General features: G+C 40.4%; 1 protein-coding gene across 4 annotated transcripts in view; it reads right to left on the bottom strand.

Annotated features, from left to right (window-relative positions):
• Positions 1–13,724, bottom strand: part of TBC1D32 (TBC1 domain family member 32) — a 129,874-nt gene extending 116,150 nt beyond the window's left edge. For 3 of the 4 annotated variants that reach the window (XM_070417583.1, XM_070417581.1, XM_070417585.1), the window contains exons 1-5: positions 13,548–13,724; positions 9,125–9,286; positions 4,950–5,127; positions 4,218–4,286; positions 1,126–1,251 (exon numbers count right to left, since the gene is read on the bottom strand). In XM_070417583.1, the coding sequence (XP_070273684.1) occupies positions 1,126–1,251; positions 4,218–4,286; positions 4,950–5,127; positions 9,125–9,286; positions 13,548–13,702 (690 nt within the window). In that variant the 5' untranslated portion in view covers positions 13,703–13,724. Of the gene's footprint in view, positions 1–1,125; positions 1,252–4,217; positions 4,287–4,949; positions 5,128–9,124; positions 9,287–13,496 lie in introns of all 4 variants that reach the window. The other variant, XM_070417584.1, reaches the window with a different exon arrangement.
• Positions 13,725–14,076: the final 352 nt, after the last annotated feature.

Raw genomic sequence — 14,076 nt, forward strand, 5'->3', positions numbered from 1 at the left:
ATGATGAGTGAGAATCATTGATTGGCTTTTTTATTGATTTCAGAGAGGAAGGGAGAGAGAGAGAGAGAGAGAAACATCAATGATGAGTGAGAATCATTGATTGGTTGCCTCCTGCACGCCCCCTACTGGGAATTGAGGCCCACAACCTGGCTCAAATGTACTGAGATTTTTCTTATAACTGCTTGTTTACTGTCTTCTCTATGAGAACGTAAGTTCTATGAAGTCAGACACAGTGTGTTCCCAGCACCTACACTAAAGTGATGTACACTGTAAGTATTCAACACATATTGATTAAACAGTTAAAAATATTTAACTTGGCACTAATGCCTCAAAAATTCTGTAAAAACATGCTGTATCTATTTTAAAGCCAAATTTTTCTTCACTGACATAACAATTATGAAGAAAAAGACTCTCTAAAAAGACCCAATTTGTATTCAAATGTGATGCTAGGATATAGTCAGGATTTTTATTTAATTCAAATACTAAATATAGCCAAGAACTACTGCACTTTTCAAATCATCTTATTTTTAATCATACACTAAGTATTCTTGAGAACTTACAAATCATTTTTACAATCACTTATCTCTATGGACTTCATAGAATTTGGGGAATTTTCTGTATTTGCATTCTGATTCACCTCAATTATCTTCTAACTCTTAGCTTTATACTTTTCTAACTTCTCTTTTTAAGCAGTTAAGCAATTTCTAAATAACACTTAAATGCGTAAGTATCCTTAAGAATCCTTTGGAATAAATTCTAAATAATCATTTTAGTTCAAATTTTGATAAACCACAAATTCTTTCAAAAACACTTTAAAATTCTTTTAAAAGCACTTTCTTAATTCAAAAACAGTGATACATACTTGGATATCCCTTTACAAGATAAAATAAAATGGACCAGGTAAACCAGTTTACTATAATTTGTCAATGTAGGGTGATATTGACCATACTTTGAATCTAATCATGAAATAGTAAGTTAATTCCTTTAAAAACTCTTAACAATTCAAAAGCTGGAACTGAAATTTCATGAGCATTTGAACTACTGTTAAAGAAAATGATCATATTCCATTTGCTTCTGGGCAGGGAAAATAAATTATTTTTAATATTTCTACGAGCGTTTCCTTACACTAAACACAGGATCCGGATCTGAGAGAGACGCTGTCAGTTTCTCACAGAGAGTGGTCCAGTTCTCACAGTTCAGCACATCAGATGGTGGAGCTGAACACAGCATATGCAAGGCTTCATATCTGACCTGTAATTTTTTAAAAGAGTTTTATTAATACTCAGCTGCTAGAAAAAGACCAATTCTCCAAATGTTTAACAAATATTGAAAGGCAAAGTCTGAATGATTGTTTTAAAGAGGCTACTGAAAAGAATCAGATGTCCTTTTATAAAACAACTAGAGGCCAGGTGCACAAATTCGTGCACGGGTGGGGTCTGGCCGGCCTGCCCCAATTGGGCAGATCGAGCCAGCTAGGGGGAGGGGCCGCGGGCAGTTGGTGGGCTGGCCCCACCCCCTGGTCGAACTCCCAGTCAAGGGGACAATTTGCATACTGGCCTTTTATTATATAGGACTAGAGACCTGATGCACAAAATTCATGCAAGAGTAGGCCTTCCTGCCGAAACCGGTTTGGCTCAGTGGATAGAGGGCCGGCCTGCGGACTGAAAGGTCCCAGGTTCGATTCCGGTCAAGGGCATGTACCTGGGTTGCGGGCACATCCCCAGTGGGAGATGTGCAGGAGGCAGCTGATCAATGTTTCTCTCTCATCGATGTTTCTAACTATCTATCTCTCTCCCTTCCTCTCTGTAAAAAATCAATAAAATATATTTAAAAAAAAAAAAAGAAAAAGAGTAGGCCTTCCTTTCCCCCGGCTGTCAGCACCGGCTTCCCTCTGGCCCTTGGGACCTAGTCGTCCCTCACAGCCCCAGCTTCACCCGGAAGGTTGTCCGGAAGGACATCCGGTCTAATTAGCATATTACTCTTTTATTATTATATATTCTTAAGAACTCATTTTTAAAACTACATGTTTTTAAACCAAGAAAGAAATGGGTTATTTTATGTAAAGCGAAAATAAAAACACCAAGTGTGTTAGACCTGTGACCTGGAGTCTCCTAGCGGGAGAGGAGGAAGGGTGATGGCAGAACTGGATCACCAGGGCAAGGTTTTCCAGTGGCTGGTCCCAGAGGCTGCCCCATGGGAGTGGCTGGTCCTACAGCTTGAAGACTTTCATGGTGAAGCATTCCCATTCCAGGAAATATGAAATTCTCCCCAAACAATCTATACTTGTTTTTGCTGCTACACCAGATTTTCTGACCTTCTAACCACTGAGGTAGAAAAAAAAGTCATTCAGCAGCATGATGCAAAATTGAATTTCTGTATTTTCACAGAAAGCTTACTTCTTAATCATTTTTCTCAAAATCCAATCAGAATTCACTCAGAGTGTGTGACCCAAGGGACAGCAGTGGAGAATAATAGCTCTACTCCAATTATGAAAGGTGGCAAAGCTTCTCCCCCACTCACTCTCCAAGTAGTGAGTATAACACACTGATTCCAGCCTGTCCCTCAAAACCTGGTTATTTCCCAGCTGAAAAAAACAATGCCTAGAGATTTAAAAAAAAAAAAGTGATAAATCAGAGACAAGAGCTGAGACCTCAGGAAACCAGGCACTCTGAATCAGGGAGTCAGGTTTTAGGTAAAAAAGGCAGAATACACATGTGTTTTAGAAAGAAGAATTCCTCAATACAACTTTATTTGTGATATGGTTTAGGGAGGACTATGAAGAGTTTCCAAAAACATTTCTCTTTTTCAGCTAACTTTTAAAATATCATTAAGAAGTTGCTACTTGCACCCTGGCCAGTGTGGCTCAGTTGGTTGGAGAGTCGTCCCAAGCACCCAAGGGTCACAGGTTCGATTCCTGTTCAGGGCATATACCCAGGTTCAGGTTTCAGGTTCCAACCCAAGACAGAGCAGGTAAAAGAGGCAGCACATCAATGTCTCTCTTTTACCTCTCTCTCTCTCTCTCTCTCCCTCTCTCTCTCTCTCACTCTCTTCCCCCCCCCATTCACCCTCCCTCCCTCTCTCTAAAATCAATAAAAATAAAAAATAAAAAGTATTTCCCCAGGCCAGCTTTTCTCAGTAGTTAGTGTCAGCCCAGGGACAAAGGGTCCTGGGGTTGATTCCTGGTCAAGGGCATGTACCTCGGTTGCAGGCTCAATCCCCAGGCCCGGTCAGGGCAGGAGCAGGAGGCAACCAATTGGTATGTCTCTCTCACATTGATTTTTTTTTCTCTCTCTCTCTCTCTCCCTTGCACTTTCTAAAAATCAATGGGAAAATTATCCTCACTCCTCAGGTGAGGATTAAAAAGGAAGGGAGGGAGAGAGGGAGGGAGGGAGGGAGGGAGGGAGGGAGGGAGGGAGGGAATTTCCTACTTCCAAAAATAGAATAAGGTTTCTGAACATGTATAGATTTTCAAATAATCACTTAAACTAAACACAATAAGATTATTATCATATAAAACTCAAATCCCATTTCAATATCTTTTGATACATAGTATTTACTGAGAAACTAAAAAATAAATCAGAATGCAAAATGCTGAGAGGAAAAAGATTATTCTGTGACTTTTTAGAAAATCAGTGGGAGTAAATTGTGACTATTCATTCGTGGAGACCAAATGGCAAGAAATACACAAGAGTCTTAGGCACTTCACAATCCTATCATATTTTCTAGTTCAGTCTGACTTTCAAATGAAATAATACTTCATAAACAGTAATTTATACAAACTTTTAAAATATAAACAGATACAATTCAATAGAATTGCTTTTAAAATCCTTTTTCTAATAAATGAATATTTGTCAAAGTTGCTCACATTTTTCAGAAGTAGAGAGAATATTAAATGAGTTTTTTTCTAAAATATCATATACAAAGCAACAGTGAAGGAACTGTTTGGGGGAAAACTGCTCATAACGTCATCTCTTCAAAATTAAAGTTACAAATAAAAATTTCCTCTTCCAAGCCATGACTACTCTCTTAGGAGAGCGTCCCTTCCTCTGACCTTTCATTTCCAGACTGAGAAGTTTAGCAGGCCGATCAGTCCAGTGTTGTCTAGTATTGTCATAACAATAAAGACAATCTTCAAAAGAAACAGCCCAGCTGCTTCCGATTCTAATCATATATACAAACACATACAGATGAACTTGACAGTTATCCTTTAAACGTACCTCTTTGGGTTGCCCCGGATCCAACTGGTCTAAAATCGATTGTAATTTTCCTTGAAAAAATTTGTAACTCTGTAACACAATTGACAGAACAGTCATTTATTTAGTAGACTTTCAGAAGCACTTCTATAAATGATTTTTAAATATACTTCCAAGCAAAACGAAAAAAAAAAAAAAGGCATTCAGAACAAGAGAAAGGGATGATCTATTTTGATTTGGCAGCAAATAGAGAATTTTTGTTTCCCAGGGCATTTAAATGGGAGCTGAATGTCCCAGAACAGTGTACCTTCGTGCAAATGAAAACTATTATTATTTGCTGAGCAACTGCAATGTGTAGAACATAATAAGACTCAGAAGACATAAAGCCAAAATGTTTTGTACTCAGAAATGTGAGATGAGTAATACTGAAAGATAAAACAACATAAACAAGAAGGCACTAATAGTGCCCTAGGCATAACCATGATGCTGCCTGAACTTTTGGTCCTTTTCTTTCCTGTACTTTTCCTTAGCCTTTCTCCCTGCCTCAGATAGACTGTAATCACTCAGTGAACAAGTAATGCCAGAAGATGTTATTTCATGAACTAAATCTTTACTATTAGATTACTTTATTGTTTCTTTTTCTTCTGCATCTTAAAATTAGAAAGCAGGAAAATAACCTGGCTAACAAAGCATGCACTGAAGCTCGTGTTTATTAAACACCATCTCAAGACATAAATGCAAAACTAAACCACACACCTGATTGGATGAGGAGTCACTGTCAGAGCAATTGTCTGTGCAGTAACTACTGCCTTTCTCCTTTTGGATTTTTCTCTGCCTCTCTCGACTTCGCATCTCATCTTCTTCAAACTTGTCAATCATAGATTCCACCACTACCATCATGCTGTTCTTCAGGGAATGCATCATTTCTTTGTATCTTAAATTCAAAGCAGTGTCAGTAAGAAAAAGATTATTACCAAAATTAAAACATTCAACTAAATTAAACTACCTATTTTTTCTGTAATATCCCTTTAAGAACACAATTCTAAAGAGAAAAAAATCTAAGTCAGTTTTCCTTAAAGAACTACTGGTACAACAGAATTTACATGACAGTAATAAAAGTTAATAGGGACCCAAAAAACAAGTATTTTGAAGTTTTTCATCTGGTTACTTGGACAGAAATCTAAGGCAAGATGAATTCCAGTAATTAGCAACTCATCTGTTAATATCACACTACCAAAACACAGCCTATTCTACACTTCGATGTTTTATTTCTCTCTTTCTCTATCCCCACCTCTATTTTCTTTCCTTCCTTATCCCATGCCTATTATTTCTATCTATAAGCACCTGTAACCACAATTTAGACCTAAATAAGAATTAAGCTGTTAGTGGCTCTTTTCAGTAAAGGTTAAAACCCACTGTCGGGGATGTTAGAAAAGGGATTCCTGCCCTAGCTGGTTTGGCTCAGTGGACAGAGCGTTGGCCTGCAGACTGAAGGATCCTGGGTTCGATTCTGGTCAAGGGCACATGTCCAGGTTGGGGGCTCGATCCCCAGTGGGGGTCATGCAGGAGGCAACCGATCAGTGACTCTTTCCCATCATTGATGTTTCTATCTCCCTCTCCCTTCCTTTCTCTGAAATCAGTAAAATATTTTTTTTTTTAAAAAAGAAAGAAAAAGGGATTCCTGGAATTAGTAGGAGTTTGAACTGGATAACTTCTAAGATCCCATCCACCACTGTGGATCTAAAACTCTCAAAAAGAACTTATAATAAATTTCCCCATTTATTAAGTGCAAAATCTCAAGCATCCATATTTATATTAGACTGTGATCTGCAATACACTAGAAATAAAATTTTAGGGCTAAATGGGACCATAAAATAATCTAGTCCACCCCTTTATTTTACAAATGAGGAATATTTGACCTGAACCATTTAAATTTCTAAATTTCATACATCTATATATATAAAAGCCTAAGCGACCATTTGACCAGTAGCTGTGATGCGCAATGACCACCAGGGGGCAGACACTCAATGCACAGGCATGGAAACATGGAATAGACTAATGAATCTCAGAGGGAAGAGCAGAAGAGGGAGGATGGGAAGAGATTAAACAAAGATCTTGTATACATACTAGAGGCCCAGTGCACGGATCCATGCACTGATGGGGTCCCTTGGCCTGGCCTGCATCTTCTCACAATCCGGGATCTCTCGGGGGATGTTGGAGAGCTGGTTTTGCCTGATCCTCACAGGCTAGACCGAGGAACCCCACCAGTGCACGAGTCCATGCACCGGGCCTCTAGTATTTAAATAAACATAGTGAGTAAAATACTAAATTTGGAGTCAGAAAACCTGAATTAGAATCCTGACTACCTACCAGCTCTGTCATCATAAATTAGTCTCTTTTTCCTCAAGTACTAATGAGATTAAGAAAAACACAATCTAGCTTAGCTATTTCACATGGCTATAGCAAGAAATAATTGAGAATATGTATGTCAAAATTCTTTACAAATATAAAGCACAATACAAATATTTGTTATCACTATAATAATGGTAATAAATTAGGAAAATAAGCACAGAAACTTTCCTTTTTTATATTTCTGGTTAATAGGTCATTGTAAATGCATAATCAAAGGAAGACAGGTAAGGTACTCTCTCTCTCATAAAAGCAATAAAACCATGATGGGGGATTTGGATAGAAATAGCAGACTGAGATTTTCAAGTTTAAAGGTTTTAAAATATAGTTTAAATGATATAAATGATATGTTATTATATATATATATATATATATATATATGTAATTTCTATATATAATTTAAGATATATTCTTATGTGTTTAGTCCTTTTATTGGACAACTAGAGGCCTGGTGCAAAAATTTGTGTGTGTGTGTGGTGGGGGGGGGGGGGGGGGGGGGGCGGGGTGTGAACCATAGGAGGTTGGCCCACAGGCCCTGATCTAGTTGTGTAGATGTGCTGAGGTAGCGGCAAGCAAAGACCACAGAAAGGGCACCCCAAGACGGCCTGAACACCAGCTATGCTCTGAGGTGGAAATACAGCTCTACTTCGCTGCCCGCACTCAGGCCACCTCACTCTCCCCAGGGCGGAGTTGCTGACAGAGAGGTCGTCTCTACTACCTCAGCCGCACATTTTCTCGGGACTCCACCCCCAGTCATGATAGGTAGCTGACTTTGGCCAATGGTGGCACACTGCCGTAGGAGCGCTAGCCAATTAGCAGTTGGGAGCCCGGAAAGGCGCCGGGCCAAGCTAGAAGTGGTTGACAGGGACAGAAGGGCGAGCGGTGGTGCGGTGGCAGAGGTAAGAAGGCGGTGCTGCTTACTTTACCTCTTTGTAGTTGCTGGCTTGCCGCTTCTGCCCCCTCCGAGCAGCTACTCCATCTCAATTTGCATCAGGGTCACTCTCCTCCTACAGGCTTCCCAGACCCAGGTTCTCCAGTGCCCAGAGCCTTAGCCGAGGGGAGGGACCAGTGGGAGGGAAGGCCACGGAAGGTTGGCTGGCCACTGGCCGCAGGAGGTTGGCTGTGGGAGCACACTGAGCACCAGGGGGCAGCCCCTGCATTGAGCGTCAGCCCCTTGGTGGTCAGTGTGCATCATAGCAACTGTCTTCCAGTCAATTTGTGCACCAGTAGGGTCCCTGGGCCTGGCCTGCGGGGATCGGCTGAAACTAGCTCTCGGACATGCCCCGAGGGATCCTGGATTGTGAGAGGGAAGTTCTCAGGTGACACACCCGGAATCAGGCTCCCTCCTCTCTGGTTCCGGGTGTTTCACCCAAGAACCACAGCTGACAAGTCACCACAGGTTGGCAACTCCTGCATTGAGTGTCTGCTCCCTGGTGGTCAGTGCGTGTCATAGCTATTGGTCGAACAGTTGGCCAGTCGGCCGGTCGCCTAGGCTTTTATATATATAGATATGTGACTTACATAATATGTAATTATAAACAAATTAATATAATACACATTATGCATGTATATATTTTTTAATCCCCAGCATGACATGTGTCACATGTCATACTGGTACATCCAGACAATGGAATATTACTCAGTGCTAAAAAGAAATGAGTTATCAAACCATGAAAAGACACAGAAACTTAAATGCATATTATTAATTGAAAGAAGCCAAACTGAAAGGCCCCATACTGTATGGTGGTTTCAACTACCTGAAATTGTGGAAAAGGCAAAAGTATGGAGACTGTAAAAGGACCAGTGGGTGCCAGAGGTTGTGAGGAGGAGGGGGTTTTAGGTGGAGTACAGAGGATTTTTAGAGCAGTGAAACTACTCTGTAAGATGCTATCATGGTAAATATATATCATTATAAATTTGTCCAAACCCCATAGAATGCACAATACCAAGAGAAAATGCTAATGCAATCTACAAACTATGAGTAATAATGATACATCAATGTAGGTTCTCAATTAAAACAAACGTACCACTCTCGTGGGGAAAGTCTATGCATGTATAAGAGCCGGGGGTATAGGGGAAAGAAATATGTACCTTCTGCTCAATTTTGCTATGAACCTAAAGCAACTCTAAAAAATAAAGTCTATTAAAGAAAAGTGAAGGAGCACGTCACACAATTAGGAAAAGGACGAATACAAATCCCTTCACTTGTTTGAGTAAGAACAAGGCCAGTGTTGCTAGAGCAATGTCAAAGGAGATATGATAAGAAATGAGGTGGGAGAGGGAGCAGAAGGCTCACGGTGGGCCTTGTAGGCTACAGAAGAAACTGGATTTGACTATGAAGGAGATGAGAACCCTTTGAAAAGTGTTATGAGGAAGAGTGGCACCATCTGATTCACTGTTCCAAGGAATCTTCTGGCTGCTATGAGGGAAATAGACTGGGGGAGGGGCATTGGTTAGGAGTGCTTTCAGGGAGCCCTGTTGAGAGAAAAATTACTTTAAAATATTATTGTAGGCATACTCACTCTTTAGATTCCTGAGTTCTTTTAGTAACATGCTGCACAACTGTGTCATAGCCAGATTCCTCACCCTGATTCTGATCAGATGTCCATTTTTCCATTTCTTCTTCAATCATAGACCCCAAAGTGTTACATATATGCTGTCTGAGGTATTTCACAAATTCATAGCTGAAACAAATATTTTAAAAATAAGTGCAGTAAATATCACGAACTCAGTAACCACATCCAGAAAAAGTGTCAGCACAGAAAGATCTGTGACATATTCAGATTTCTTACTTTAAAGTAGAATTAAATTACTCTCCCAAATCATTGAACAACACACTGGGAGGTAAGGGAAGAGCAAATTTCGGGACCAATCCCACCCTTAGTGGGTTAGGAGTCTTTTCACACCTTTGGAATGCTCCCATCTTTAATGTGTACTGCACATTAAAGGAGAGGGAAAGGAGTTGTTAAGGATTTTTACAATTATTCAAACTGATGAGGAAAACCAAGCTAGAGTAACAGCAATTGTGAGGGAATAAATAGGAAAAGGTTAAGCTCCAATCATTAGAGGAGGTTTCTGTACATTTTGAAAGTGGTAACTGACCTAAATTCCACCTATCAGCTCTTTTCTGTTTACAGAGAGAACTATCTCAGACGCTCTAATATATTTCCTTCATATTGTTCGGTTCATGCTAACATTAAATTCAGTTTGCAAACAGACAATTCAGCAAACGTAAGAGGTTAAGAATTCCAAAAGTGGGTAATTATTTTATGAAACATGTTTACTGAAAATAAAGAGCAATGATTATAATTGATATCATGATTTTAAAAGGTGAGAGTTTTGTGGTCTCTCAAATGACAAAGATAATTTAACTTAAACACACTAGAGTTCACTAATTTAAATTCACTGGTAGGTTCTTCTGTAAAAAAAAGAATAAACCCAATTCAACAAATATTACTGTGTTCCTTCCATATCAAACCAAAAATATCAGGTACAGGGTTACAATCATTAGATTTGGTTAAGTATATTTTTTTAAGTAAAATTACACAGTAGTTCTCCCTTATCTGAGGTTTCTCCTTCCACCATGTCAATTACCCACGGTCAACTGTTGTCTAAAAATATTAAATAAAAAATTCCATAAGTAAACAAGAAATAAATAAGAACCAATAAGCTTTAAATTGAGGCATGATGAAATTGCTTGCCTTCCTGCTCCATTCCTCTCTAATCATCCCTTTGTCCAGCATATGCACACTGTATAGGCTCCCTGCTCATGACTCACTTAGCCATCTCAGTTATCAGATTAGCTGTGGAGGTATCGCAGTACTTGGGTTCAAGTAAACCTTATTTTACTTCATAAAGGTAAGAATAGTGATGCTGGCAATTTGGATATGCCAAAGAGAAGCCGTAAAGTGCTTCCTTTAAGCGAAAAGGTTTGTATGAATAGGAAAAAACATAGTGTATGTGTAGGGTTTGGTACTATCCTAGGTTTCAGGAACCCACTGGGGGGTCTTAAAATGTATCGTCCTGGGATAAGGGGGGACGGCTGTAATACAATAATCAGTGAAATGCAAGTATTTCATGGCTGCACATCAGAATCACCTAGAGAGCTTTTCAAAAACACCAAGGCCCAGCCTCTGCCACTCCTCCTCTGCCAGACCCCAGGATATTTTGATTCATCAGTATTTTTTCAAACAGCCTTCAACTGACTAAAACCAGGGCTGTCTGTTTTATAGGGAGCCAGTCCAAGCATAAAAATTTACACAACACATGCACACATAATGAAAGCAATGTCCTCTTCCCTACCTCTCTCACCACCCACAGGCCTCAAATCCTTTCTGCCACTTTCAGAGAAAGGGGGGAAACTTGGACTTTTTAGAAACTGTGACGAGTTTACAGTAGAAAAATGGAAGAGGCTATGGAAAGCAGAGATAGTTGAGGGCAACTGCCCTCTGGGGCAAATCACCAGATAGGGCTCTCCTGTGGTTTCTCTCCAAATGACGACGTTTCTCCCACTCTATTACACTGCCTGAAATTCCATCACTTACAGACTCAATTCTTTTTTTTTTTTCCCCAGAGAGGGAGGGAGAGAGGGGGGAGAGACGATAAAAATGTCAACGATGAGAGAGAATCATTGATGGGCTGCTTCCTGCACGCCCCCCTACTGAAAATCTAGCCCTAAATGGGGCATGTGCCCTGACCAGGAATCAAACCATGACCTCTGGTTCAACCACTGCCTGGGCAGGACTCAATTATCTTAGCAATCATTTTCTTACAAAAATGCCAAAGGCCTAGAGACACCAGCTTCCCCTGTAGGCCTGTTTAATAAAGATTATTTTTCTTGCTAATACCATGACAACAGCAGGTGGATTTAAGAAAGCAATGTTCTGATAGTGGAGATGGGAGAACAGATACTCTGAAGCATGAAACACTTTGGGAAGCAATGCATTGCTAAGTGACTCAAGAACATCTAATGCTCAAAGAGAGTTAAGTCAGTGAAAAAAGAGACAAATGAAAGTATGAGCACCTGAACTAACTGACCTTTAGAATCTCTTCCAACTCTGAGACTGTAAGAGTCTATGAAAATACCAAAGACAAGTATCTCCTGCCCCTTTCCTCTCCTACATAGAGATTCCTTCCTCCTAACGCACAGATCTCAGGTTAGTGCATGTAACACATGAATTTTACCATCTATACTTTTAACACTACAAACTACTCAACTACTGTTAGGATTATAAATCTTACTTTTAATCTGAGTGTGTCTAAATTAATTTGGGTAGGCCTCAAGTAAATATCTTCAGTAAATAGTAAACATTAATTATGCAAGTTAATCTGCAGGCATTTAATTATCTCATTTAATCTTGCTGAAGAAGAGAAATTACACTATTATAACAGTTGTTAGCCTGCTGAGAAGAACCACAATGATCCATCTTTAGCTTGAAAAAAAAAAGGCATCTTAAAATTGACAGCTAAAGCAATACTTATAGGCAATTGTGTAGCCTTAAATGCTTACATTTTAAACAAAAGAAAGAAAGCTGCAAGTTAATGAGCTAAGCACTGATTACAAAAGTTTTAAAAGTTTCTCTCAAAGAAAAAATACAAAGAGCAGAAATTAACAACCAATAACAGCTATTAGTAGTGACTTTGATGAAGAAATAAACAAGAAAATCATGAAAATACAAAAAACAACCGCATGTATAACCAGAAACACTAATGAAATTAGAAACTCTACATTAACAAAAACTCTTTCCACACTTTTAAAAACTCCTTTGAGAATCTGGTGAAAACGTATATGCTTCCCCCATTAAACTGCAAGCAAACACAAACTGTTGCACAAAATATTAAATAAAGGGCTCCAGGCTCCCTGATGCCCATGTATATGAAATGAGTAGGAGTTTCAAAGAAGGACAACTTCAGGACACCCAAGAAACAATTAAAATGTCACCTGTGTAAGATCAAAATAAAATGCAAAACACTAAAGTAAAAACACCACTGATAAAGTGAGACACCAGCAGTATACGATTCAATGCCTTAATTTAAATTATATGATTCAAATCAAAAGAAAAACACAGGTCGCTGAAGAAGCAATATCCTGACCTGACCGGTTTGGCTCAGTGGATAGAGCGTCAGCCTGTGGACTGAAAGGTCCCAGGTTCGATTCCGGTCAAGGGCATGTACCTGGGTTGCGGGCACATCCCCAGTGGGGAGTGTGCAGGAGGCAGCTGATCAGTGTTTCTCTCTCATCAATGTTTCTAACTCTCTATCCCTCTCCCTTCCTCTCTGTAAAAAAAATCAATAAAATATATTTTTAAAAAATAAAGAAGCAATATCCTACAAGATTCACCTGATAGTAGCTGTCTCACTAAACTTCCTACCCCTACTCCTTCCCGACCCAAAGCACTCGTACTTCTTCTACTACACTCACATTCCTCACCTGCACAACCGATATCTGCGTATGGGCTTCATCCCTTTACAGAAACTTAAGCTATGTCATAGGAATATAGGACATTAACAACCTCACTTCAGTATTCCCGCAGACCTCAGAATGGATCATTGGTGCCGCCACTGAGATATCAGATTAGCAAAGGAACGAGAATCTTTGGAACTCAGTGTTTTTTTGTTATAGTGACAGGAATACTCTGAAATAATAGAATTACTCCTAAAAGAACACGAACAATTTATCATTAATTACTGTGTTGCCGAGGAGGAAAATAATGGAGAATCAGGATATGTTGGTGCGGCAGTAAAAACACAGCAAGCAGATGTTTTGGAAAATAAGGAAAGAATAAATAAATAATTTCGGTATTTGGGTAAATGAAATAATGAACCTCCAACTGGGGTGCTATTTTAACAATAACCAAATGCACTTTTTTTTTTAAAATCCAACTACATTTTTACTTTTCTGGGTCAGCTGTTTTGTTTGCTTAAAGACAACAAAAGCAATTTTACTTGTGGAAATTCTCATCAGTTTCCTCCAGATGTAAGAGGATCTCCTCGGCGCACTCGAGGGAGGGAGCACCCGTGATTTTCTCCTTCACGCTCTGGAACAGCTGCCTCAGCATCACCTGCAGCGTCGCCTGGTCCTCGCCGGAGAAATGGGCCATCCTGTCGTCATCCAACGCCCATCACCCCGGGTCCGCGCAAACGCGGCGCACTGCGCACGCGCGCCCGCACCAGCCCGGCCTGCGCGCCGCGCCGTTTCCCGGGAGACCGCGAAACGCGTTGGGGCGGGCCCTTGGCTGCCCGCGCGTCGCTTGGGGAAACCCGTCACCTGGCTTTGGGGAAGCGGGGGTCCGCGAGGCCCCGCCTTTGGTACTCGTTGCTGCTGGTCTTCGGTACCAACAGCGCTCAAGGTGCCCCGTACATAACCACAAAAAAAAAAAACCGCGGGAGGCGCTGACGGGTGGCCTGACGGCGGGACGGCGGCGCTGCGCGTGACGTCAGCACGTCAGCGTGGCTCCCCGGGAGGGAGGGAGGG

This window comes from Myotis yumanensis, unplaced genomic scaffold (assembly GCF_028538775.1).
Source record: "Myotis yumanensis isolate MYYU_CA2020_CCGP unplaced genomic scaffold, mMyoYum1.0.hap1 SCAF_6, whole genome shotgun sequence".
In the NCBI taxonomy this organism is placed as follows: domain Eukaryota; kingdom Metazoa; phylum Chordata; class Mammalia; order Chiroptera; family Vespertilionidae; genus Myotis; species Myotis yumanensis.